Source organism: Mixophyes fleayi, chromosome 6 (genome assembly GCF_038048845.1).
Source record: "Mixophyes fleayi isolate aMixFle1 chromosome 6, aMixFle1.hap1, whole genome shotgun sequence".
NCBI classification, from domain to species: Eukaryota; Metazoa; Chordata; class Amphibia; order Anura; family Limnodynastidae; genus Mixophyes; species Mixophyes fleayi.
The window spans coordinates 14,520,716-14,546,737 of NC_134407.1; the positions used below are offsets into that span (position 1 = coordinate 14,520,716).

The 26,022-nt window shown below is 39.4% G+C and overlaps 1 protein-coding gene across 3 annotated transcripts in view; it reads right to left on the bottom strand.

Moving 5' to 3' along the window:
* Positions 1–26,022, bottom strand: part of KCNIP2 (potassium voltage-gated channel interacting protein 2) — a 304,047-nt gene that overhangs the window by 13,383 nt on the left and 264,642 nt on the right. For 2 of the 3 annotated variants that reach the window (XM_075215890.1, XM_075215889.1), the window contains exon 2: positions 101–225. In XM_075215890.1, coding sequence (XP_075071991.1) covers positions 101–225 — 125 coding nt within the window. Of the gene's footprint in view, positions 1–100; positions 226–8,729; positions 8,826–26,022 lie in introns of all 3 variants that reach the window. The other variant, XM_075215891.1, reaches the window with a different exon arrangement.

Here is a 26,022-nt window from a genome sequence, read left to right on the forward strand (position 1 = left end):
CAAGTCATATTCCTTTCAATTATTTCCTGCAAAGTTAAAACTAAATCCCACCATTCACAAAGCAGTTCAGTTCAATCTGTTCAGCAATTTATATACTCACATTCTTAAAGCCTCGATAGAGAACCTGAAGTTCTCTTTTTGTAAATTTGGTTTGTTCTTGAAGTTGTTCCAGTCCTTCTGGACGATGGCAAACTGTAGACAACTCAAAATCATCCTCTATACTATCTGGAAAAACAGGGAAAGGAAACGGGACATTAAATCAATGATGCGAGCAATGAGCGACATTTACATTGATAAATGCAGTTTGTTTTTAGAAAGCCAAGGACAACATCTAAAATAAGCAAAGTTTATTATCTTTAATAGTCTTAAATGATACTAAATACAAAATATCAAGTACTCGTGATAAATATTCAACCTCTAGACTGTAAATGTGATGAGTAGGTGATCATAAATAATTACTGCGCACTGTCATGTTTGGTGAATGCAGTAAGTTATTTATGATTTTATGAGAAATTTCATGAAAATGTCAACACTCTTACTCAAAGCTTAACCCGTTGCACATTCAGAGTTGACAGGGGTCAGTGCCGAGTCAGACTTCCCACAGACAAACTGTTTCCCCCCTACAGTGATCATAAGTGTAGGATAGGAGTTGTGGGCTTTCTGTGTACAATGCAATAGGCATAGCTTTAGGCTGGGTACACACTGCAGAAAATTACTCCTGACGACTGAAAAAGAAAAGTCCCAATCAGCAGCCGATTCCTGTGTACACACTATACACCATTTACAAGATTTACTATCAGATCTGTGATCTTCATCTGTCATAACCATCGGCTGAAAAGATGGTGACTCTGCACACTCCATAGGGATCTATGGACACTGCCGGTCCTGAGTGCTTACACACTGCAGGATTGGAACAACATTGTTCCATCGTTGAACAAGATTTTTAGTCCGGTTTAAAAATCAAATCAAATGATACGATGAGCTATGGAACGATAATCGTTCATTGTTGTACACACTAATGTGATATTGGGTCGAACGGTCATCTATGGTGTGATTGGCCCGATAATCTGCTGAAAAACCTGTAGTGTGTACCCAGCCTTACTATAATAATGAAAAGGGTTAAGGTGAGTTTTTAACTCCACATAAGGGTCGATATGCAAACAAGTAACTCCTCTTTACTGTACGTAGTAATTCTGCTCTGAATACACAGAGGATAAGGCATTGACTGACATGGAAATTGCATTCCCCAGAGGTCATTTCTTCAAAAGAAGAGTTGATTATATGCATATTATCTCTAGGGAGAACCTTAAAATTCTCCCCACCCATCTTTTATTACTTCAAGGAAAGTGAAACCAGGACAGTTCACCATGATCCACACCATATGAAAAGATTTTTACAGATTTAGTTACACTGTCATTTACCTGAAAAATATATTGTAGTTGAAAATGTGCAAGACAGATAGAGATTTATGTTAACTGAAGTTTGAATGTAGAAAATCTGTAAGAGTTTCAGTGGAAATATATGTTTGCAATTCACCCATTAGTAAGTGTAGCACAATCATTTTTTCCTGCAGATACTCAAGATATTTGGGGCCTGATTCATTAAGACAGGCGAAACAAACTTATTGTGTGGTTTTTTCCAACTAGGAGAGGATGCAAAGATACATATAAAGGTACCATATCCTGTTTGGGTTGTATTTACATCAATCTGGGTGTGGCTATGCCTTCTGGGGGTGTGTCTAACAGAACAGCAGGGGGCGGGACATACCTCCCAGCATTCCCAGTCTGTTCTTCCTAAATCCAATCCTAGCACCTCAATCTTCAACTCCTACTCATCCAGGATCTCCTCATTTTGGAGGTGGGTGGAGATAGAACAACCTGTAGCCAATCAGATAATTGCAATGTTCCCAGAAGAACAAGATGAGCGGGCTGATCTTCTGGGAGGCTGTGACGCTTCCATTTGTGATTATAATAATGAGGGAAGCATCGTCTGTGACAGAGGTAGCACCCAGATGTCATATGCAAAGCTACAGACTGCGGGTTAGAAAGTAAAAGGAGCAGGGTTCCCCAACAGCACTGAGAAGTGAATGTAGTGACGCGAGGCTCCTCCAGCGCCGGTGTGGAGAAAATTATGCTGTCACATATCTCTATGCTGGACATTTAATTAAAAAAATAAAGCTGAGATAAATAAGCTCCACTTTCCCCCACCAATCAAATAGAATGGGGAGAGAAGGACCATACAAATAAGCTCATAGCTCCAAAAATGATTGGCTTGCAGTTTCGTAATGGAATTTATTTTGCACGTGCTAGTGGATTGACCAATGATATAATTTAAGTTTCACTAGGGTCTTTTTTGTAATTTTACATCCCAATGAGTGTTCCAGCAACTAAGTTTCTGTATGCTGTTCGCTGTGCAGTGGCATTTGGACCTTTTTCTGACTGCTCCACTGATTTGGGGAGCAAATATATATGATGCTATAAAAGTCATAGAAGCATAGGCAAACCGATGGGGGGGTTCCTAGTGCCTGGAAACCCCCTCCCAGGTGGCTGGATCCTGCCCCGGGACCAGACATTTTGCAGATTGTGTGCAGATCATTTCTGTCTGCACTGTTCACAGCCACCTCTCCCCAACAAGTATTGAAAGCAGCAAGAACAGGTAGGAGAGAGCAGGACAGTCTGTCAACTGTTCTAACACACTCATCAGGACTTTGCCCTGAATGTAGGGACAGTTGGGAGGTATGTCCCGCTTCACACGGCTCTGCTCGAAAAGGGAGAACTGTGTGCACCTAACAGTAGTGCACGCAGCATTGCCTGTGTATATGATGGGGATAGGAAGAGTTGGAGAGCAGCCAAGCACGGTCTAAAATTATAGCCACGCCCGAGGCATGCAGGCCACGCCCACTGGCGGTGTGGCATGGAAACCCCTCTCTGCAAATCCTGCGTTTGCCCCTGAGAAGGGTGTACAGTCCTCAAACATTCCAATATAAGTGTTTTTAGAACTTCAGGATATATGTTTTGTGGCAACACTAGAAGGTTGTTTTTCTTAATCTTGGCTACCATAATATCTGGAAAGGGAGTCCTGGACCTAGCAGCTGTGTGTTGGGTAGGGCATGGTTTTTGGTCTGTGAGGCCAATTGCTTACTACTCTCAGGTCCTCCTGAAGATTGGCAGTCAGTAAACACATTGCTGTCTCAGCTCTATCAGCCTAGGGAAAAGTGCTGATGCTGACATGAGAGCCAGCCTGAACAAATATATGTGAATAAAAGGTGCATTTTTTTTGAAGCTAGTCACAAGACCCGCTTACAGGACAGGCATTGATTTTGTTTTAAGTTTTGTTTTATCCCCTGTGTCGGAAAACCTATTTCCTATTATAACGTAATTATAATACTAACTGCAAGCTAGTCAAACTTAACTGCTGGGGATTTACAACAACTGTTAATAGTGGAACTTACAGAGCAGCGTGTAGAGACGAATGCCCATGTGCAGCAGGCCTATGCCAGTCAGCTGCAGATTAGTGCCAGTCTGCAAGAAGCATATGCCAAACAGGAGGTAACCAATCACCTATTGGCAGAGAGAAGTAAATCATCTCTAAAAAACCAGCAGAAGACGAAGAGATGGCTACGGGGACAGACAAAAACACTGGAGATCATTAATGAAGGGCAAAATGACCACATTCATGTTTGATGTATTATATTATATTGGGATGTAACTTTCCACTGTTCTAGAATTTGTCTGATCGAGACCGCTTGGCTCCACTTCTAATATAAAGCTGTCACTTTTCCCTGCCCACAAACCAGCTCAGAGGGGGCCATGGATAGATGGGCATGAAAGGAACCCCAACACCACCAACGGGTGCCCAAGGGAGACCCCTCTTCTTGGCACAACTGAATACATGCAGGGGTTAAAAATCCATGTGATAAGTAATGTAGCAATAGCTGATACTTTGTCCCCAGGTCTACTGTTTGAGGGCTCTAAGTATTCCGTCCCTTAGGTTAAATTGGAATGTTGGATATGTTGGAGGAATGGTAGAAAAGTGATTGAAAGAAATGTGGGAGGAATGTACAAATCTTCAGTGTTTTTAGAACCCCAAGTCATATGCTTTGTAGCATTAAATATTGTTTCATCTCAGTGTTGAAAGTTAATATAGACTTATCCAAAAAGACCATTGAATGTACACAGGTTGTATATGATTGAATCAAGGGGATGAATATATTGATGATGATATTTCTTTTTATTAATTATTATTACTTTATGGTTTACTATTATATTTTCTGGGAAAATCTGTGACAATTAATTTGTGACTCAAATCCTAAAAATTAAAATATCTCTTGGCTGCGAGATTCATAGTTGTGGAAAAAAGATGGAGGGTGTTCACTTTTTCAGTGCACTTTATATATGTATGTGTGTGTGTTCTTATGTGTCAATATCCTACAAAACACGTTTTATATGGAACAATGTACTCCTAAGTATTGATAGACTATGAACAATCCTTTTGTTTTTGAATATGTTTTTTTTATATATTTCATTTTTGATTAAGTCAGCAGAATGTATCTAAGAAGAAGAAGGTCATAGAAATGCGTTAGCTTTGTGAGAGAAGGAGTTATTTGAGATTAAATAAGGCAAACAAATAGTCCATTGAATTGAAAGCTAAACAGAGCTAGTAAAATGTACCTTTTAGAGATAATAGCTTAACCAAGCTTATACTTTGAAGGTGGATGGAAACTAATTTTAGTGTACGTAATTAGTAGAAGCTTTTATGAGTTCATTGTTCATTACATCAACCATCATGACTTCATGCTGATAGAATTGCCTGTTATACTCTGCTGTGCTGTACATTGAAAATAATAAAAACTTCATGTAAAATCTTATTTATGTTTAAATACCAGTTCCAGTTTCTAACAACTATAAATTATTACAGATAATGTATGTATGTATATGGTCATGGAACTGGTTGTGTATTTGTAATATCCTTATAATTTATAGTAAGGGGCATCTTATCCCATACGTAGCACTATCAGCACTGTTTTGGATTTCCACACATAGTACACTTCACCCCAACTCATCACTAGTTATGGGATCCAATTCAATATCTTAGTGAGCAATTTCTCAAAAAACATCGGACTCCAGCTGTAATGACAATTGTATTCAAACAGATGTAGGATGCAGAACATTTATACTGTCTATAAACCAATCCTCTTTCTAACATTCAACATAGGGATCAGAGAAGAATTCTAGTTTCCATTTTATCACAAACCCCAATGATATACAGTCAAATCTTACATAATGTTTCCTGTAAACTGAGCGATTTGTAAACGCAGAGTTAAAAGCTGAATCTATTGAGAGTCTTAGTTTGAAAATATACATTGAGGATTTGTTCGGTTCAACTCCACAGCTAACAAATTAAGATATCATCATCATCTATTTATTTATATTGCGCCACTAATTCCGCAGCGCTGTCAGAGAACTCATTCACATCAGTCCCTGCCCCAGTGGAGCTTACAATCTAAGTCTCCTAACATATACACACACACACACACACACACACACACACACACACACACACACAGAACAAGAGAGACTAAGGGCAATTGAATAGCAGGCAATTAACCTACCAGTATGTTTTTGGATTGTGGGAGGAAACCGGAGCACCTGGAGGAAACCCACGCAAGCACGGGGAGAACATACAAACTCCACACAGATAAGGCCATAGTCAGGAATCAAGCTCAGGACCCCAGTGCTAACCACAGACAGAAGTGCTAACCACTAAGCCACCGTGCTGCCCATACCAACTTACTTATAATTAAAAACAAACACCTTGCAGCTACACAATAATTGAGGTATGTTACTAATAGGAACGCTCTACCTAAAAACAAAATATTTACTGCCTTCAATCCCTAAAACCATAACCATAACCAAAACGAAAGACAGCAACAATAACTCACAGGTGTTCCCCACCCCACCAAACAACTAGCCTGAAAGAGACACTCAGGAGCCAGGGACAGGTTCACAAGCACGGGGTCAACAGAAAGTCAGGTCAATACCAGAAGGTTAAACAGAATAATGCACAGCTGCAATTACCCCAAACACAACCTGTTGCTCAGGCACCAAAGAATAGCTTCATGGAGACGCATCACCGAGAATGCGCTCATCAATGACTGGGAACGCCAAATTGGCCGTAAGTGTAGGAAATGTGCAGCAGGAAGCCTAGGACTCCACAGCTAGTGCTTTATGCTGAGGTCATAGTTTACTGTTGCACAGTTATACCGGAGGACTGCGAGGAGTTACACAGGCTGGTGTTCTAAGGCACAATTAAACCTCATAACGTGTGTGCCAGCGAGTGCGATACACAAGTTACATCGTAACATGACCAATTTGACCCAGAATACGACACCCTCTTCCACACAGTGCCAGGGAATTCATCTCTCACTAAATGAGATTGAAGCCTAGTCTAATTTCATGTTAGCTAATTTGTAGTCTTGCGTGCTTAATTTTGATTAAAATTCCATTTTAATTAAGTCGCAAATTAACATTTAATGAAAGGCAACAATTTTGGACCAAGAACAACACAGCCGATAATAGTGATTAGCTTTTGTCTTATACATCTTTCACTATTCACGTTTTTTTGCTATGAAATCTATGGCATACAAGCTGATTTGAAATAAGAATAAAACGGATTCCAGATATAACTTTTTAAACAAATGTTTTATGCATCATTTTACTAGCATTGGATTGTGGCAATTTGTGAGTTTAGACTTTTAATTGTTTATTTTTATTATGTAATCAATTCTATATGTCAATATTTTCATTAGAGATGCTCACTGACCCCCATGAACTGGTTTTGGTTTTGGATCTGGATTAGCTTCGTATTTTGGTTTTGGCAAAACCGCCGTCGTGTGTTTTGGTTTTGGTTTTGGATTTTTTAGAAAAAATCCTAAAATATGCTAAAATCACATCATTTTGCTCTTTTTTTGTTCCTACATTATTATTAACCTCAATGACACTAATTTCAAGTCATTTGCAGTCAATTTTGACCACCTCACAGATCACAATATTATTTTCATACACATTCGGACAAATACTGCAGCGACCTGGCTGGATGGTAAGCGACAGAGCAATGACACAAACACACGGCAGTTCCTAGCACATCTAGGACACATTGGCACACAACAGTGGCAGAAAAGAAAATTGGGGGTCTGCCCTCCCTCCCACCCACTGTTATGTTGGATCTTAAAAAGGAATCCAGAGATCCGACGACGTTACAACGACGTTTGCCTTGTTTTCAAATCCGAAAAAGCACAAAAGTACCGAGCCAGATTGGTACTCGGATCTGCTAAGTTCGGGTACGTTCGGTTCTCGGAGAACCGAGCCTGAGCATCTCTAAGTTTCATACACAGGCAATGGACCTTATTTACAATGTGCATAAGTGCAGGTGAGGCGCGGCGTGATTTGCTGTGGTGCACCTAGATTTCAGGCTAAGCGCATGGGTATTGGAGGAGTTGCTGGGAAACAGAAGTAAGTACCAGCGGAGGAAGGAGGGTGTTCCTTGCAAACTACAGAGTTGCCCCAGATTAGGTAGATTGGAGAGAAGTGCAAAAACAAGATTTAAGACATAAATTATCCTAAACTGAACAGTAATTTTGTGGAAAAATGGAAACATTTTATTTAGTGAAAGGAATGGTAGTAAAAGAGGTTGGATTTCTAGTTTGTGAAGCCATGTCCTGAGAGCTTAGAGACGATGTGCACTTTAATGTGTGCAGGGCAGACCAGCTAGGACAACTGGTGCAACACCAAAGCATTTCCTGGTACACTATCTGGCCTCTTCCTAAATGAGGTCCATTGTATAGAAATACTATTTACTAACAGAATTATGCATTTGACAAAAATAAATCTAACACAAAGCAAATACAACTAGATTTTTCAATTTTTTTACAAAAATAATATGTTGTGTTGTTTCTCTGACCCTAAAGCCTCAAACACAATTACCTTTTGTCCCCAGTGTAGTTATCTACTTTCAAACACACAGCGGACATTCCTAAAGGAGCTGCCGGTATAGAGACCTTTGATCTCTACGGAAAACACATTTACTGAACTCGCTGAAGAGCAGGATAAAATAGAATATGATGCATTCCATAGGCCGTGAACTTTTGGTTCCCCAAAGCATATTGCCCAACATTTATACAATCCCATAGATTGTATGCTTGCGAGCAGGGCCCTCTTACCTCTCTGTCTGTATGTATTACCCAGTATTGTCTTATAAATGTTTGTTCCCAATTGTAAAGCGCTACGGAATTTGCTGGCGCTATATAAATAAATCATGATAATGATGATGATGATGATAATTTATAAAGGTAAAATCGGGAAAAAATAAGCCCCACCCCAGATCCCTCCAAACACCACCACCGATCCAGCAGCCACACCCACTTTCCCTCAAACTATGCCCACTTTGGCAAAGCTCTGCCCACTTCAGTGCAAATTGGGAGGTATGCCATGATTACTGGGGTTCCCATAAGACTCCATGTTTAAGGTTAACCAGCGCAAATTGCTAGCTGAATAGTGGATCCACAACTGGACCGGACCGCACATTAGTGGATGGATAGGCTGCATGCTTGTGAATATTGATTCAACCCAAATAATGTCTGCCTGCACCGTGTATTGGGTACACTTTAATATCATGTAATACATGCCAGATAAAAACACAAACACAAAATAAAATAGAAAGATTTCACTTGCTTTCACTGACTGAGGGGGTGACATTAGCACCGCAGCAGGGTAACAGTTTGAGGATTCGCTGCTTAAAAGCTTTTTTATTTTGGCTGGGTACATTCCCTGAAATTCACCAGAACAAAGCAAAATATTAAGTAACACGTTAAAATGTCAACAAAATTCTTAATGGCAAAAAGATACTTTTGTGAGTGTTGCAAATGATTGATAGATCACACAACGCACATGAAGCGGCCTTTAATAAAATGTCTTGTGGGAAGGGGGCTCCGGCTAGTGAGAGGGGGCACATTAGGTGCAATTTTACTATTATTCTTGAGAAAATTATCCAAATACTCAGGATAGCTCTTAACTTTTTTATTACATGGAGGTTGAGTATAGAATGTACCGTAAGGTGCAAACACACAATCGGAACCCCAAATTTGCTCTAAAGACACTTTATTAAATATTACGGTTTATAAAAGAATATTAAAAGATACAATACAAGCTGCTTGTATATAAGTGAGCCAGTGAACATGCATTTAATGTAACTTATACAGTAGTAACAAATGCATTCAATTTCTCATAACTTGAAGTCCAATCACTTTTAGCTAGGATAAATTTACACACCCAGGACCTGAGTCATTAAGGAGTGCAAAGCAAAAAATATGAGTATGTTTGCTCCTGGACAAACCATGTTACAATGCAAGGGGTGCAAACTAATCTATTATTTTGCACATAAGATAAATACTGGCTGTTTTTTCATGTAGCACACAAATACTTGATAGCTTTATTTTTACACTGAAATGTAAAGTTGATCTAGGACATGCCCTACCCCAACTATAAATCTGTACCAACATTTTAAATTTTACCTCCACCTCCAATGCAACATGGTTTTGCCAAGGTGCAAAGTTACTCCTTTTTTATGCTTTGCTCTCCTTAATGACTCAGGCCTCTAATGATTTATAAGCGATATCACACTGTGTCAATATATAAAAGATTTTTGAAGAGTACATTATTTTACCACATAGGAACAGCTTGCATTGTATCTGTTAAATCCAAACAATATGGTGTTAGATTGTCACTTACATCATTCATATTACAAAGCAAAAAATTTTAAAACTTTAATGAATGTTTCATTGTCTTAGGAAAATAATGCTATGTATTTAATTAAGGTTCACAGGTGAAAATAATTTGAATCTTATCTTTGGAAACACAGAACAACTTGTCATGAATGTGGAAAATGATAAATTGGGGTTATCTCAAAAGATTCAAAAGATCAATAAACAGTATAGTGTTATAGAAGTGAATGTAAGATATTTTTCTCCAATGGACAATTACTGTTATAATTAACAATTCCTTGAAGCATATGCATTATTAATCTTATGTAATAAATTTGCTTTATTAAATATTATGATCATTGTTAATAGCTAAATTCCTTCATTCATACCATGACTCATTTATATAGGCATTATACTAGTATGAATTTGACTTATCTTCTCCTCTCGTATGAGTGTATAAAGACTAGAAACCTACGAATTTGTGATTATTTACATTGTTTTTGTTTTTAGAGATTATTCAAATTCCCGAAAATTAAGAAATTGAAAGATAAAATATTTTAGTCTTCCATCATTGTTTCACTGACTTCAGATGTCTGATCGATGTCCATTATTATGGGAAAATGGTTATTTGGATATAAACAAATTCAAATTTTGTACGTCTCATTACCAAAATCCATCAAATATCACAAAGATGGTCACACATAACACACCAAATTTGCCAACAAATATCTATATGAGGATTTTTATAGGAAGGGGGGCGTAGTCACTATAGAACACTGTAGAAACAATTCGGCCTTATTAAAGAGTATTCTACTGTTTCCCAATATTATGGCATATTATAATGGTGGAGGCCTTTAATAATTAACTGGTTAGGGAAATAAAGTAATTAAATGTATTTTCAATTAATTATCCTTATTTTTCCTTTCCCCTTTCACATGTATAGTTTAGTTCATAGTATTTATAGTATTATTATTGTAGGTTATTCTACTTAGATCTTAATTTTCTGACAAGAAGAAGCTTTTTTAGGGCACTTCCATTTCTAGGAAACCTAATAGTGGACCCACTTTTCCAAATGCCCGTTCTGCCTCTATGGCTTTAACTATCCCTTGTCCAAGTGGTGTCCTTTATCTCAACAAACAAAAAAAAACTTTATTGATCCTATGACTCACATTTGTATGGGCTATATTGCTTTGGACAACAGTAAAACAGAAAGTACGTTGATATGTCCATTGGACTTTCTTCCTTGGCAATTAACAATATGTTGGTGGGAAATGCATTTTACATAAGTTTCACAAGGGGGTTTCTGCTTTTCACATTTCAAATGGCCCAAAGGTAAAATAGAATAATTATTTCCCTGTAGGATCCCCAAAATAACTATTGCTAGGGGGGGGGGGGTGAACAGAATGAGTTCAGATATGTGCTTAGTTTGTCAGACACTAATAAAGTCTTTGAGTCTTCTCTCTAAAGACCTACCTGAACCCTGGTTTCTGTATTTTTAAATCTACCTTTTTATTGCCTCGTTACATTCCAAATACTGAAGAAGAAATTGCATTTTACATTCACCCTGGCTTTTCAATCCAAGTAACAAAACCGTACGTGGCCCAGATATGTCTTCGTTTCCATCACTGAACTGCTGGGGAGGCCAAAAGATCTAATGAAGAGTATACATTATGCTGGATAGACATGTTAGCATTCATGACAAGTTATTCTGCGTTCCTCCTGCACACATTGATCGGGTTGTTAACTAAAATACAAAAGAAAAGGGAAACAAGCGAGCGGTCAGCAAGCAAAACAAATTCAACATGCAATTTATTAATACAGGGACAAAGACAGAGACTGTGAGATAGGAGATGATTGGAGACAGTGAAATCATGAAAAATGTAAAGTGCAAAGTGCATGAATGCTGGTGGTCTAAATGTTGACCGGTATCTTTAGCCAAAATTTTTTAATTCTTATGGAACAGTGATATGATTCCTAGAGGAATAAATAGAAATTGTGAGACCAAAGGCAACATTTTTATGGAGGGACAATTCCTCAAAGGCTCTTTTGTCTTCCGAGCGACAGATCAGTCCTTGACTGGATGGGGATGTCTTCTCACCAACTTGAGAAACTATAGAATTTTCTACTGTTTTTGTCCTTAACATTCCTTCCCCGACCTCATAGTAATCAGTTTTCCCCAGAAAATTTTGCCAGCCGGGTGGCATTAAGAAGCAGCTGGGTGGGGGCAGTTGTAATACTTTGCAATAATATTGAAAAATGTCGGAGGTTAAGGCCCACACCTGCCATGGCTGGTCAGACTGGTGGTCAGTGGTCTAACACACACTGCTGGCTGCAATGCTCACATAGTGCCTGTTCTAATAGGAGAAACAATGGTTTATTCAATTATATATAATAAGACTCTGTTGGGCTCCAAGAGACGGGTAAAAACAGCTGGGTGGTGCGCCCAGGAAATAGGTGCTGGGGAGCACACTAATAATTATACCTCCCAATATTTGGACCTTTGGAATTGGGACACACTCCTGAACGAGCTGTGATGGGATGTGCCAAGTCAATCAGGTGTGTACCGAGCACTTCTGAATTGCTAGGTCACCCCTAAAAAAGGGTAGAAAAACCCCATGCACCAATGTAAGGTGTGTGCAACAAATACTGACCACCACTTGGCAGTGCAAAGCATTGGTGAGCAGGATGCACCTCCTAACAGTCTAGGGAGATGGGACAAAAGTTCTGACTGTCATGATGGCAGTATGGTCCCCTTGAGCCAGACTTGTCCCACCTAAATAGGGCTAGTTGGAACGTCAATAATGAGCGAAACATGATACTCCTTGAGCAGAAAGACCATCATTGTACTCTGGGATGCAGGCTTAAATGTTTTGATCAAAATATGAACTAATACCTCATGTTTTCCTTTTACTAGATACACACAGATATGCAGTGTAAAGGATAAGTGCTGACAACTGTCTTTTCATCATTGTATGGGCCTGTAAGAAGAATGGAGGAGCCTCTGTACAAATATTCCCCGGGACTCTGGCTAGGGAAAGGGTACTTTAGTAAAATCTTTTAAATGGTTGGTACTACAGCTTTAGGTGGGCACAATAATTGCCTATGGTAAACCCGTTCAAACCAATTTTGTGATAACTTTGCTCTGTTTTCTTATTCAGCCAGCCAAGAATGGTTAAGAAAGCATTTCAGCAAACTGGCAGTGTCCCACTGGATGGGGATGACCATGATCCACATAAATGAAAGGCTGATAAGTAATCAGTTCATCTTAGAACCATAGTGTGAATGAGAAAATAATTTAGATTATATCTGTACACGTATTGAAATATTATATATTAAAAATATTCAATATATTAATTGCCAATACCATACCTTGCATTTACATCAATTATTTGAAACACTGTAAATGAGATATAGGGTGATCTACTGATTAAAGTACCATACTCGGGGGTTCTATAGAGGAATCATAGTGGTAACTATACAAGTTAGATGTATAAACATCATTTTATAAAAAAAAGTGTGTCTAAAATCTCAATGTTCCTGTAACAGGAGTCTCAAATCCCTATTCTGTGCTACCAGGGGTGCCGAGAGGGGTTGGAGCGGGTACAAAGGATCTGTCCTACTTTGGGGGCCCATCTGCGGTGACCCCAGCTGAGCCACATTAAATAGCTTCCTATTGGTCCTCATGGTCACACTCTTCATAGGTTATGAATCTTCTGTACATGATCACCTGGGGAGGGGTCCAGGAAGCAGCAGCACAAGGGCCAAACATTACTATCGAGGGGCCTGTCTGCTCATTCATTCATTAAACCCGTATTCTGTGTTCTCACATCAATAAACTGCCCCATGAGACTCACAGCCTGGCAGAACACAACATTACAAATTCTGACTGAGAATCCCTATGGGCATTGAGTGTACCCATAAAATTTGGTGTAGTTGGATTTGTTTATATTTGGACGATTCTGCTCCCAGGCTTCCTTTTATTTAGAACTGTGTGTAAAATGTTTATTTTTGCAACATAACCCCTCCCTCCCTCTAGCACATACCGGCCAACACTCCAGGACTGTCCCATGTTTCAGCATCTAAAAGTGGCATTTCCTCAATCATACCTCATATGAAATGGCCATGTTTTGGTGTATCCGGGCACCATACCTCCCAATAGTCCCAGTTTTGGCAGGACTGCCCCGATTCTTAGGCCTACAATGGGTGGGTCCTATCAGAAAGTGGGTGTGACTTAAAATGAATATGGGTAGGGTTAAGAAGAGCTGGACATCGTTTGGGTGAATCATGAGTTGGGCATATTTCATCTCAACTTTGCTTTTTTAAATGTTGGGAGTCATAAGACATGGTTAGCGTAGATTTGAGGATGTGGCCTAATGTGTCCTGATTTTCCAAACTGAAAAGTTGCCAGATATGTAAGCAGGACTGTGCAGAGTCCATGAGTAGGACCCTAAGGGTTTAGAAGAACCTCAGTCCTCCCTCCATCTGCAGTACCAATATATTCCAAGCCTTAAAGTCTGGAGTTTGAACAAAAGCTCATGTAGATGCTGACTTTTGGTTTGGCAAAACAGCTCCACTAACAACTTTCAAAAGAGTTTACACTCAAACTTCAGCCTGTGAACCCTTAACCACATGGAACTCCAGGTGTTTTCAGCGGTGACTTTCTCCCAAAGCGTGGGGTTCCAAAGCGTGGAAACCTGCAGTACTGTTAGCTACGGCCAGATCATTTTAATAAAAGAACAAAATGGACGTTTGCCCTGGACCAACCATAAACTTTTGGTTCATAGAATTTGGTTGGTAGAGGACCTAAAACATCTTCTGCCACAGCCTCTTGGTTTCACAGATAGAATATATATCATATTGCCTAGTTTTTGGACCTCCCCCTCCGGAAGACCCAATGGACAAGTGTCTGGGGCACAACGACGCGATTATTGTCTTAATGGTTTTGCCCCCACTGCACAGTTATGCGATTTGAGTTAATTCGCAGTGGGAGTGAGAGTTAGGGCTTTTCTCAATACATGAAGGGATTACTGCTGGTGGTAGCCCTTGCCAGTGAAAGTCTTTGCCGGCGAAGAGATTCACTGGGTTTCTCCGATGCATATAAGGGTTATTGCTGGCAGTAGCCCTTGTCAGTAAAAACCTTGGCCGGCGAAGAGATTCACTGGGTTTCTCATGGGGAAGCCTATTTACCATGGGTAGCACGGTACAAGTATCAGCGCAGTCTTCTTATTGCTATGCCATCTCTGAATGGTAAAAGTATTCTTACCGCTATTTGCCAGTATCACCTGGAAACCACTCAGCTGATCTGGCAAAAATGTAAGGGCAAATTGTGGCAACTCCTAACCGTAGGTCTCTCTTAAGCTCTGAAACAAACTAAAGTCTGACTTCAGCTCCGAGACTCCAAAGCAGTGTCTCAATTACCGACCCCGGGTGATGTCGTTACAGGGCCCAGAGGCGAGAGGGCCCAACAAAGCCATGCATTGAACTGATTTTCAAATATTTATTGATCTAACAAGTGGATGGAGATGTTACATACATCAGTTTTGGAATCAGTTGCTTTGCAAAGTTACGGAACATTTGTCCTTTACATCTGTGTACAAAGTAAAAGAAGTGGCTAGATTAACATGTACTGTACATACAATTTACATACATTATTATTTTATTACATCTGTTTTTGGGTTGCGGAAGGTTAGTAACGGCTAAATTGATCTCATGACATGTCTCTTCAAGGCCTTATATGATCTGCATATTATGAGGAGATTTATACAAACAGTTCCATGGGTAACCGTGTAGAGAAAGTGATTTTGTCCATACCAAGCAATCAAATGTTTTGCTTTCCATTTCTAAACTATACTAGAAAGTGACTCATTGGTTGCTATGGGTAAAACCCTTTTTTCCCTATACAGATAAATACAGGGCAGTTTTTTTATAATTATCTCCTCAATTTTGGTTCTAAATTGGAAAACTCTAAGCTTCATGCAAAACAAAGCTGATAATGACACAAACAAACATTAAAAGATACTGTGTCACACCGGAGCTTTTAAAATGGTTCTAATTACCTCATTAAAGTGGATGGTGTTAGCATTAATTGCATTCCCATCACCAAATGCTCTCAGGTAAAGTAATCACCTAACCACAAAAGCCTGTTAAAATCTTCCACTGCTGTCCGCGGTCTTCTGACTAGAGCAGAGCTATTACTGGGGTTAGAGTGGAACACGTCATTTCAGAGATTAGATTTGCGGGAATGTAAGACATTTAAAAACAAAAAATAAAACATAAAGAGCGCAGGGACCATAATATCCGACAAAAGTCTAATTAGGGGGAGGCCTCTTGTGCAGAGAGCAGGTTCTTTTCCCGCACGGACACTTACCTCATACTTGACCAGATGGTAGGGCAGCTGTCATGTGTGGGAGGGGGCTTGGTGACGCCATCGCATCACCATAGCCCCACCCCTGGGCACGATTTTCAGCATTGCGCTACAGTGGCAGGTATTAATGGCGCAAATTGCTTCATTAAACCCCGCCTTCACCTGGGAATGCGGAAGGTGCCTACTCTTCAGGGAGTCCAAGACGACTCCATGAATTTCGAAAGCCTCATGGACAAGTATGAATTATCTGCCTGCAAACAGTGATAACACAACAAGACTCGCCCATCTCTGTGAACACTAAGAGCTAGATTTACTAAAGTGCGGGTTTGAAAAAGTGGAGATGTTGCCTATAGCAACCAGATTCTAGTTATCATTTATTTAGTACATTCTACAAAATGACAGCTAGAATCTGATTGGTTGCTATAGGCAACATCTCCATTTTTTCAAACCCGCACTTTAGTAAATATACCCCTATGTGGGTAGGGATGGGATGATGCCATTAGCCCACCTCTAGTTTTCTTATCTCCCCTCTGCATGCCCCAGTGTAGTGCAAGGGGTGCAACATTTTTAATCTCCTGATAGAAGGAGTTTGCCCCTGTCTGGCATTTAACTAAGAATGACCCAATCTGACACTCTTTTGCTTGAAAATATTCCAACAATTTTTTTTCACATTAATTTTACAGATTAAGATACTTAAATGAGATTAAAGGATTGGGAGAACATTTTTAGAAGGTGGCAGCTATCGGGTCTTATCCTATACTGTCAATGGAATGCCTATTTTTTTTTCCATATTGATTAAATGCACAATAAAATGTCTCTTTTTCTGTATCTCAGATGCACTGCTGACCATCTATTCCTACTTCTGTACTTTATTTATTTCACATGAAAAAAATGATGTTATAATGAATTTGAAGAAACATGACATCATGGTGATGTAATGCTCTAAGGTCCAGAGAGACTATGTAATAACCGCATGTGACGTGCTGATATGCAGCAGGTCGGTAGCAGTTTCCCTTTTCATTTTAGAATGTTGGCAACTGTAATGTTATAAAGATATTCCAAAGATCATCTCACTGTCATGATTACTATTGGACTTACACAAGGCTTGGATTGGTAGTATTTTAGGAAAAAATGGGCATTTCAGTCAATGAAGATGGGAAACTAAAGTGGAAGCAGACTGGACTTTAAAATTAAACAATGTCCAGGAGACTCCTGAGTTCTCGGTAGGTCTCCTAGACTCCCGCATCATTGCGCAGACAACACAGGCACAGAAAGGTACATGGCTGGCAAATTTCTAGTTACGTTCCTGGGCATGAGGAAGGATAAAAAGCATTTTTGGAAAAAATGTATTCAATCTTTGCTTAATAGTAATTAGCTAAAAAAAAACAACACTTTAATAAAATAGTGCAAAGAGCAATTATGTGCTGTAACCTAGCAGTATAACTCCCAACATTTACACCTGCAGATTAAGGGCTAAATAAGCCCCATACTGATCAGCCCAGAAACACCCACTTTTAGGGGAGATTCAATTTAGCGCAAGGATCACCCACAAAGACACCTCACAACGGATTTTACAGGATACCTACTGTAATGGCCGGCAATGTGCGCAGCAGACATCGCAGTGATGTCCGGGTGCCACATCGCCGACAATGGAATCTTGTTCTTGGAAAAAGATTTGTCTATATTTCATGTGAGCTCCAACCTTTTCCAGGTCTACAAATTGGGACTGTCCTGACAAAATTGGGAGGTTTTTAGTGGATGTCAATCATTTTGTTGCTGTGACAAACCAATGTCTGAGGTAAGCAAAACCAGAATCATGGACAAATATGATCTAAATTTTATAAACTTTATAAACAAAGGCACATCTAGGCTAGATTACCAGAGGCGCACAGAGCATTTTTAAAGGAGAGAGAGCTACCGCTCCGTTTAGGCAGCACTGTACAATACAGCAGCCACGACGGTGCTGTATACATTACAGCACCACCATGGACGCTTCTTTGACAGCGCCGCGGCTGCTGTATAGTACAGTGCCGCTATGTAGGGTACTTTTTTAGCGGAAGGGAGGGGTTTCTGGAGACCCAGAACCCCCCCCCCTGCGTGCGCCACTGATTACCAATATAAATATAGTTTTATAGTTCTTAAAGCTACTTCTCCAATAGAATCTTGTGACACATCCATCCTGTCACAGCGACACATTGGTTGGGAAGCGATGATAGCAGCCAATCAGATTTCACCTTATAATTAATTAGTTGCTTTGGGTCACAGCGTGTGTCCTACTTGAAAATTATTTCTTTACTCGTATATCCTTTACAGTATTACATTTTACATATCTGATTATCTAATAATACAAACGCTTTAAAGATTCAGCAAATATGTTTTTGTATTTTTTTGCCTTCTGGGACATTTCATTAAGAAAATAATGACAACTGATGAGGATAACTTCGTACGTGTGGTTTAAAAATATGTATTAAGAAATTGTGTTTTCTTGATTGTAAAAATACAGAAGTTGAAACATAATAACTGCTGAGAAAGATAATGAGATGTGAATTGAAACATAATTGTACAGAATTACTGCGACACAGATATGTGGAAACACACAAAATAAAAAACTAGAAGAACAATAGGCAGGATACAGTAGAGAGAACTTGACAATTGAAACACGTATTAATAAATTGCATGTTGTTTCATATTAAAAACAATTGGATCACACCTTATCATGCAACAAGAACATGTTATATATTTATACATCACAGAATATGTTTGTTTCATGCAGGTGAAAATACACAATGCTTAATATTTGCTGTCATGGCTTTTGTTTACCAATAAATATATTAATATTTGTCACTTTTTCTTTAATTCAGTTCATTAATGCCATATTCATAGATTACATTTCAAGTGGCCTTCAAAACTTGAGACTATCCTTCACACATGTTTATTGCAGAGATTTGGGACGGAGAAGAAGGTTCAGAGCCTGTCACCTCATTTACCAAACTCTTATTCTAGGTTGTAAAAAATCAGTACAGCTGTTAGAGCAGAAGTAGACAACCTCAGGCTGGTCCACTGTTCTGGAACTATAAGTCCAAGTATTCCTTGCCAGCCTTTGGGTGGAAGGGCATGCTGAAACTTGTAGTTCCCCAGCAGCTAGAGTGCTGCATTTTGCTCAAGCCTAGGTAGGGATACCAATGAAATTGGACGGTGGGACAATTCCCAAGCAGGCTGCAGCTAACACAACTTCTGGCCTCCAATTTTCAAATTCCCAGCCCCAATTTTTAAACCCCTGTGACTTTGAAAAGTAATTGCATTGCCCGTCTGACGTCCCAGCGCGATAACTATTGGTGCGGAGACTAAACGTTGGCGACCAGAAGCTGCAAGATGATCTAGGAAGAATTAGGGTCAGCAGAGGACATCCCGGTGGGACCTTCACAGTTCTGGAAGGGAAGGTTGAGCGGACGGAATGTAGGGAAATATTTTAGAAAAAAATGTTTACCTCCTAATATTTAAGTGAGCAAAATCAAGGTAAAATGAACCCAACCTTCAAACTACACAAGCCATGCCCCAATTCACAGATACCACGCCAGTATCTGACCAATCAGGTCCAGTAGGCTTCTCCTTCTTTGGGATCAATGACTTAAGATAGGTTCTGCATATATTAAAGTAGGAAGAGGAAAGATTTCTCTTGTCTCATCTCCTTAACTACAAAAAAGTATTTCTTGTCTTAACACCTTCCCTATTTTCTAATACACCAACTTAGCCATCGCTTAAAGGGCCGGTAAAGCCACTACAAATTCATATTTTTGAAAGGGTATGTGTAACTGAGCTGAATAGTATACATAAGACAACTAATGTGTTAACACTTTGCTAGGTGTGCCCACCATGTCCTCTTGCACCCCTGTGCATCAGATTACCATGTTGCAGGGTGCCTCTCTTACTTAAGCGACTGAAAGGAATCACAACCTGTGGCGAAACGCGTTTGGCCTCAATTGCTCGGCAGACTACCACTTCAAGAGTTTCTACCACTTACTATGTTTATTTATTTTCTTTTCCTTATTTTATTTCACCATTATTATAATTATTCACTAAATGTTTGCATTGTGGAAAAACATAATAAAAATATATTTAACATATTTCATAATATACTTTTCATTACTTATATTGGTCTGAATCACTAAATTTCATTAATTGAATTCTAGTATTATACTCTCATACACTTTCATTTATTATTTACATCGTGGTATAATATAGTCAAGTTTAATTAGTTTCTCTTTATGATTTCCATTGACCTCTTTAATTTTTCTTTATCTCTATATTTTATTTTCAGTTTTATACTCTTTTTCTTCTCTCATTAGCCACCAACAGATTCCCATCATCATTTTGGTGCCCTGAAAAGACTTGTAGCTTATTACCACTTCCAAAATATATTCCGCTATTTAACTGCAATACACATTACATTATAATTCTTCCATTAATCACTTTCCTATTTCTATTTAGAATTGCATATTCCTAGAATAGCCCATTGCTTTATATAATGACATCACATTTTATTTCCATTAACTCATAGACAATTCACAATTATTATTTATTACAATCCTATATTTGTATTTTAAATCATTTTTTATTTTTTTCCACTATGCAGTTCCTATGTGCATTCGCCACCACTGGCTCCCAAAACACCTTATGGGAAAAGTCTATTACCGTAAACCACGACCAGACGAAGTAAATCAAAGGCATCCAACCTGAATAAAAACAAGGAAACCATAAGCTACGTGACTCCATAGACAAACTCCACCCAGCGCTCCACGGCAACAAACAGCTACACATTACATTCCTCTAGTCTAACCAGATGGAGAGTTAGCATGTCTGTAGCGCACGTATTTCCATACCAGAAGAGAGCGTATAGTGAAACTATGATCTACACAGCAAACCACTAACACAAAGATATGTGACAGTTCAAAACATCAGAAAGTAGCACTCAATAAATAATAATAATAGTTCTAGACATATAGGAAAAATAAATAATATAGAATGTACCTACTAACAAGGCTTCTCCCACTTGAAGGACATTTAAATTGTTCCACAGTGGATTTTATAAGATTATGTTTTAGGCAAAAGGGGGAAAATCACCTGTTGCATTTAGTTGATCAATTGGCAAGTCACTATACAGGGAATTTACTTTATTTTATCAACTAATTACAGATAATAACCTCACATTTTTGCATGCATAACTTCCTTTCACTCCTGTACACTTTCATCTTCCTCAACACTGTTACTTTCATCTTCGAAATCTAAATGTTTCAGTTCTTCATTCTATTTAAATTCAATATGAATTCCTTTAAAGTTTCTTTTTATATCCCATCCCCAACATTTGGAACTGTTCTCCATACTAGTGCATTAACCATAGACATAGAATTTGATGGCAAAAACCACTTGGCCCATCTAGTTTGCCCACTTGTCAACCTATGGTAACCTCAAACCTAATGTGATCCTTAGTTCTTTGTAAGAATATCCTTATGTCTTTCCCAAGCATGTTTAAATTGCTCTACTGTATTACCCTCTGCCACCTCTAATGGGACGCTATTCCACTTATCCACTACCCTTTCTGTGAAGTAGTTTTTCCTCACATTTCCTCTGAACCTACTCCCCCCCAGTGTCAGTGCATGTCCTCGTGTATTTTAGACTTTTTTTTAGAAGTTTTGTGCATGTATCTAGGTACTTTAGATATTCTTAAATTATGCCCGGTGGATCCATAATTATAATGTTATCCTTATTATTGTCTTGTAATGCAGCTCAGTAAGAGAGAACATGAGAGTTTTTTTAACATGAGACACAGTGAACAGACAGAACTGTGGCAATACAGGGCTGTCTAACAGTACTCTTGTCGTACCGGTCCAGGATCATGGCAATATGGATACCTTGAAGACTTTGCTATTTTGTATACCCACAAAAAGCAGGAAGACATTGAGGTTAATCCCCATCAAGTGGATAGAGGAGCAGCCAGGATTGTGAATTGAAGTGACTGCGACAAAGATGCTAATGAGTGTGGAGTTTGCAGTGTGGTGGACCCCTTGGTATTGTCATACTTTTGCTCTGATTGTGTATTGTGTTTTTATATATAATAAAAGAATGCTTCTTTCACCTACTATCTGCAAATGAGATTTAATTTAGTCATGTTGAGGTACCATTACCCCAGTAGCCTCACTTTTAGAGACCTGCACATTCTGCCTATTGGGATGAGGGTTTCTTAGAAGACTTATAACAAATACATATAGGGCGATATCTCTTTATTAATCCTCCATAACTTCAACTACTATATTTCTGTAATATCCTGATTATTGTAGTTTAGAAATGCAGGAGATGTCAACAATTAACTTATTTCATCCGAATATTTTCTTATCCTCACTCAGCCAGAGACACAACTCATTCATGAATATTAAAAATAACAACACATGTTTTACAGAACTCTTCTTGCTGAACACAATGAGTGTACACCATGATCATTTGTCCTATAGTGATATTAGTTTATGGGATTTAATTTATCTCCTGCCAGCTAAGCAGTTTCTAGCTTCCTCTAAGGAGAGCTCCACTGTTTATGAACTTAACTCTTAAGCATATCCCCCACCACCCAGCAGAAGGATGGAGGGCCCTGACCGGGAAGTTCCATGAACATCTTATTATATTTGCTTGCATGCCTGCAGTGGTTGAGCCCTGCAGACAGCTTGAGGAACAGAGGAGTTTAGTGAGGTTTAAATTTTTTGATGTAGTGTTGCCACTAAAATCTGTATGCTAGTGGTGGACAAAAGGCGGCCTGTTGAGCCTCTGCTTTGCGACTCCCCAGCTGCTCCTGATCTGATTTTAACAGGGGCAGCCAACTTACGCATCACATGACCTCCTCTGCACAGTGCATGGAGGCCACGCGCCATACCCGGAGGAGGAGGAGGAAGAGGGAGTGCACAGTGCAGGGAGGTCACATGGCATACCCGGAGGAGGAGGAGGAAGAGGGAGTGCACAGTGCAGGGAGGCCACGTAACATACCCGGAGGAGGAGGGAGTGCACAGTGCAGGGAGGCCACGTGGCATATCCAGAGGAGGAAGAGGGAGTGCACAGTGCAGGGAGGCCACGTGGCATACCCGGAGGAGGAGGGAGTGCACAGTGCAGGGAGGCCACGTGGCATATCCGGAGGAGGAGGGAGTGCACAGTGCAGGGAGGTCACATGGTATACCCGGAGGAGGAGGGAGTGCACAGTGCAGGGAGGTCACATGGTATACCCGGAGGAGGAGGGAGTGCACAGTGCAGGGAGGCCACGCGGCATACCTGAAGGAGGAGGGAGTGCACAGTGCAGGGAGGCCACGCGGTACACACGGAGGAGGAGGAAGAGGGAGTGCACAGTGGAGGGAGGCCACGCGGCATACCTGGAGGAGGAAGGAGGCACTGTGCTCTTCCTCCTTCCTCTGTGCAGCCCCTTTGAAGACTGGGGGGGTCACTCCTGTGGCCCTCCAGCTACTTCCTGCTGCCCATCACTGCTGTATGTTGTAACTGATTGAACGAGACATGTCCACTCAAGCAACTTCTTCAGCAAGATTGCTGCTTTAACAACGTTTGAATCAATCTAAGCTTCGCCTTAACTCATGCTACTTGAAGATGCTCTATCCCCTCTAAAAATGAAGTATCTTTATTTAACAAGCATGACTCTGGCTACCTGTAAAAAGACACACTGTTTTGTTCATTTTTCCTTTGAGTTTTGATTCATGCAACAGTTTGCTCAGTGTCATGTGATTACCATACATGATGCATGACACAATGACACTTCTTCCTTCCCTCTCCTTCCTCTGCCAAGGAGCACTGATTGTCCCTTACATAAAGATCAGATACATAAAGATGACCTTCCCCTGTGTTGAAGCAGAAACCAAATGCTTCTGTGTGTGAGACAGGTTTTTTGCAGCCATAAAAATTAACCCCTACAGATTGATTTTGCAAAGGAAACAATGAATTATAGTAGTACATCCTGGAATAATAACATTCGATTTATGTTAAAGAGGCACACAATTTGCCATTTAAATACAAAACAAAAACACGTCTATGTGGGATTGCTGCTTTAAGAAGTGAAACCCCTATAGACAATTTTTCCTTTAATAAACAAAAAACCCACAGAAATGTGATCTCTGTTCAACATGATTTATGTCAAAATATAATACTGAATATTTATAACAAATAAACTATATAGTCGTATAAAGATGGTATATTTCCCATATAAGAATCCAGTGAACGCTACAACTGATTGTCAATATCATCTCTAGTCATACTTTTACTTACAAGACAATTGTCTTGCTCACTCTCATTAGTAAGGAGACGTATGCTGGTCAATTGTCTACAAGCCACAAAAAAAGTATTATAGCAGTGATAGTTGTAATACAAGGTATAAAACTTGAATTTAAGGCATTAGATCACATTTATGGTATAAACATAACCCTTACACTTTCATACCCAACACTTTAGAAACAACTGTAACACATTTTATTAAATAATTGAGGTCTGCACCATCCCTGTCTGATTTATAAACAGGTATTTACATTCACCTCACAACAAGAGCAAAATTAACTTTATCACCCTTTTGTACACGACAAAATCGTTTAACTATCGAGAACACTCTGTGGGCAATTTCAAGTCACATTCTCTGTTACACAACCAGTTAACCCGATATATTTTCTTTCCCATCAGGTTTATTTTATTGAATCTTCCAAACAAAAAAAACCTAAAGAAACACAAACAAAAACCAATAACAAAAAGTATACAATAGTAACTAATACTGATAATCAGTTTGCTACATTTAATATTGCATGTTGGGTAGACATTAAATGAATTCAAAACCAACAAACAAATCCCTGTAACAGGTAATGAATTCCACGGTTCTACCGAGACGTTAGCAATAAAAAAAAACAAATAAAAATTTAAATAAAACACATAAACAATAATTGCAATCATATATTATATACATAATAATAAATGGCTATTTGTGTTATTATGGAACAAAGCCTGTATATTACAGAAAGAGGGAAGAACTTACTATTCCTCTTCTTGAATTTAATCGGAAGCAGAACTTTAACGGACTTAATCATGCAGCCGGCCGTTTGTGGGATAAACGCCATTCTGTCCGTGGAATGTTCTCGATTCCTAATGGTTTTTCCGGCAAAGTCTTCACTTTAAAAAATATTTATACTGTCCAGTGGTTACAGTGGTGACTGACCTGGGTTTATTGTGTGATTCTAGTAAATTGTAATTGTCTTTTAATTCAGCAACACACCGGATCTTGCAGTCAAGTCACACTACAGACTGCAGGATTGCTGCCTGCTCTGCTGACTCCGGGACTGAAGAGCTAATGGAACGACATTCGGTTTTTTTTTATCACTGCAGATGTGGGTTTTTTTTGACGCAGAGACCTTTGCTGTAAATGAAGAATGTCAAAGGTCTGCTGCGTTATTTATCTTCGTAATAAGAGAGCAAAGAGCCCTCCTTCCGTTTCATTGTTTCTAGTAGAAAATGAACCTGAATTCATGGCATATATATTTTGTTAACATTTCGTCAGTGATTGTGCTGCAGGACAAATCAGAGTCCTATGTAAAGTAACCTGTTACTATCGATATGGTGTAACACTTTAAAGCTCTATTTATTAAGACCCTGCTATTATGAAGATTAGCTGCTTATCGCAGTGACAGAAAATCTTCATTCACTGTAAGTTATCAAAAAAAGTCACGCTCCTCTCCCTGGCAACACTGGCTGGCAGCGCTAAGAGGAGACTTACCGTTTGACGGATTGGGTGCAGGGATCCTCTGCGTATACACACTGGAATTGGAGGCCTGGGGGTAAATTTATCAAGCTGCGGGTTCGAAAAAGTGGAGCCAATCAGATT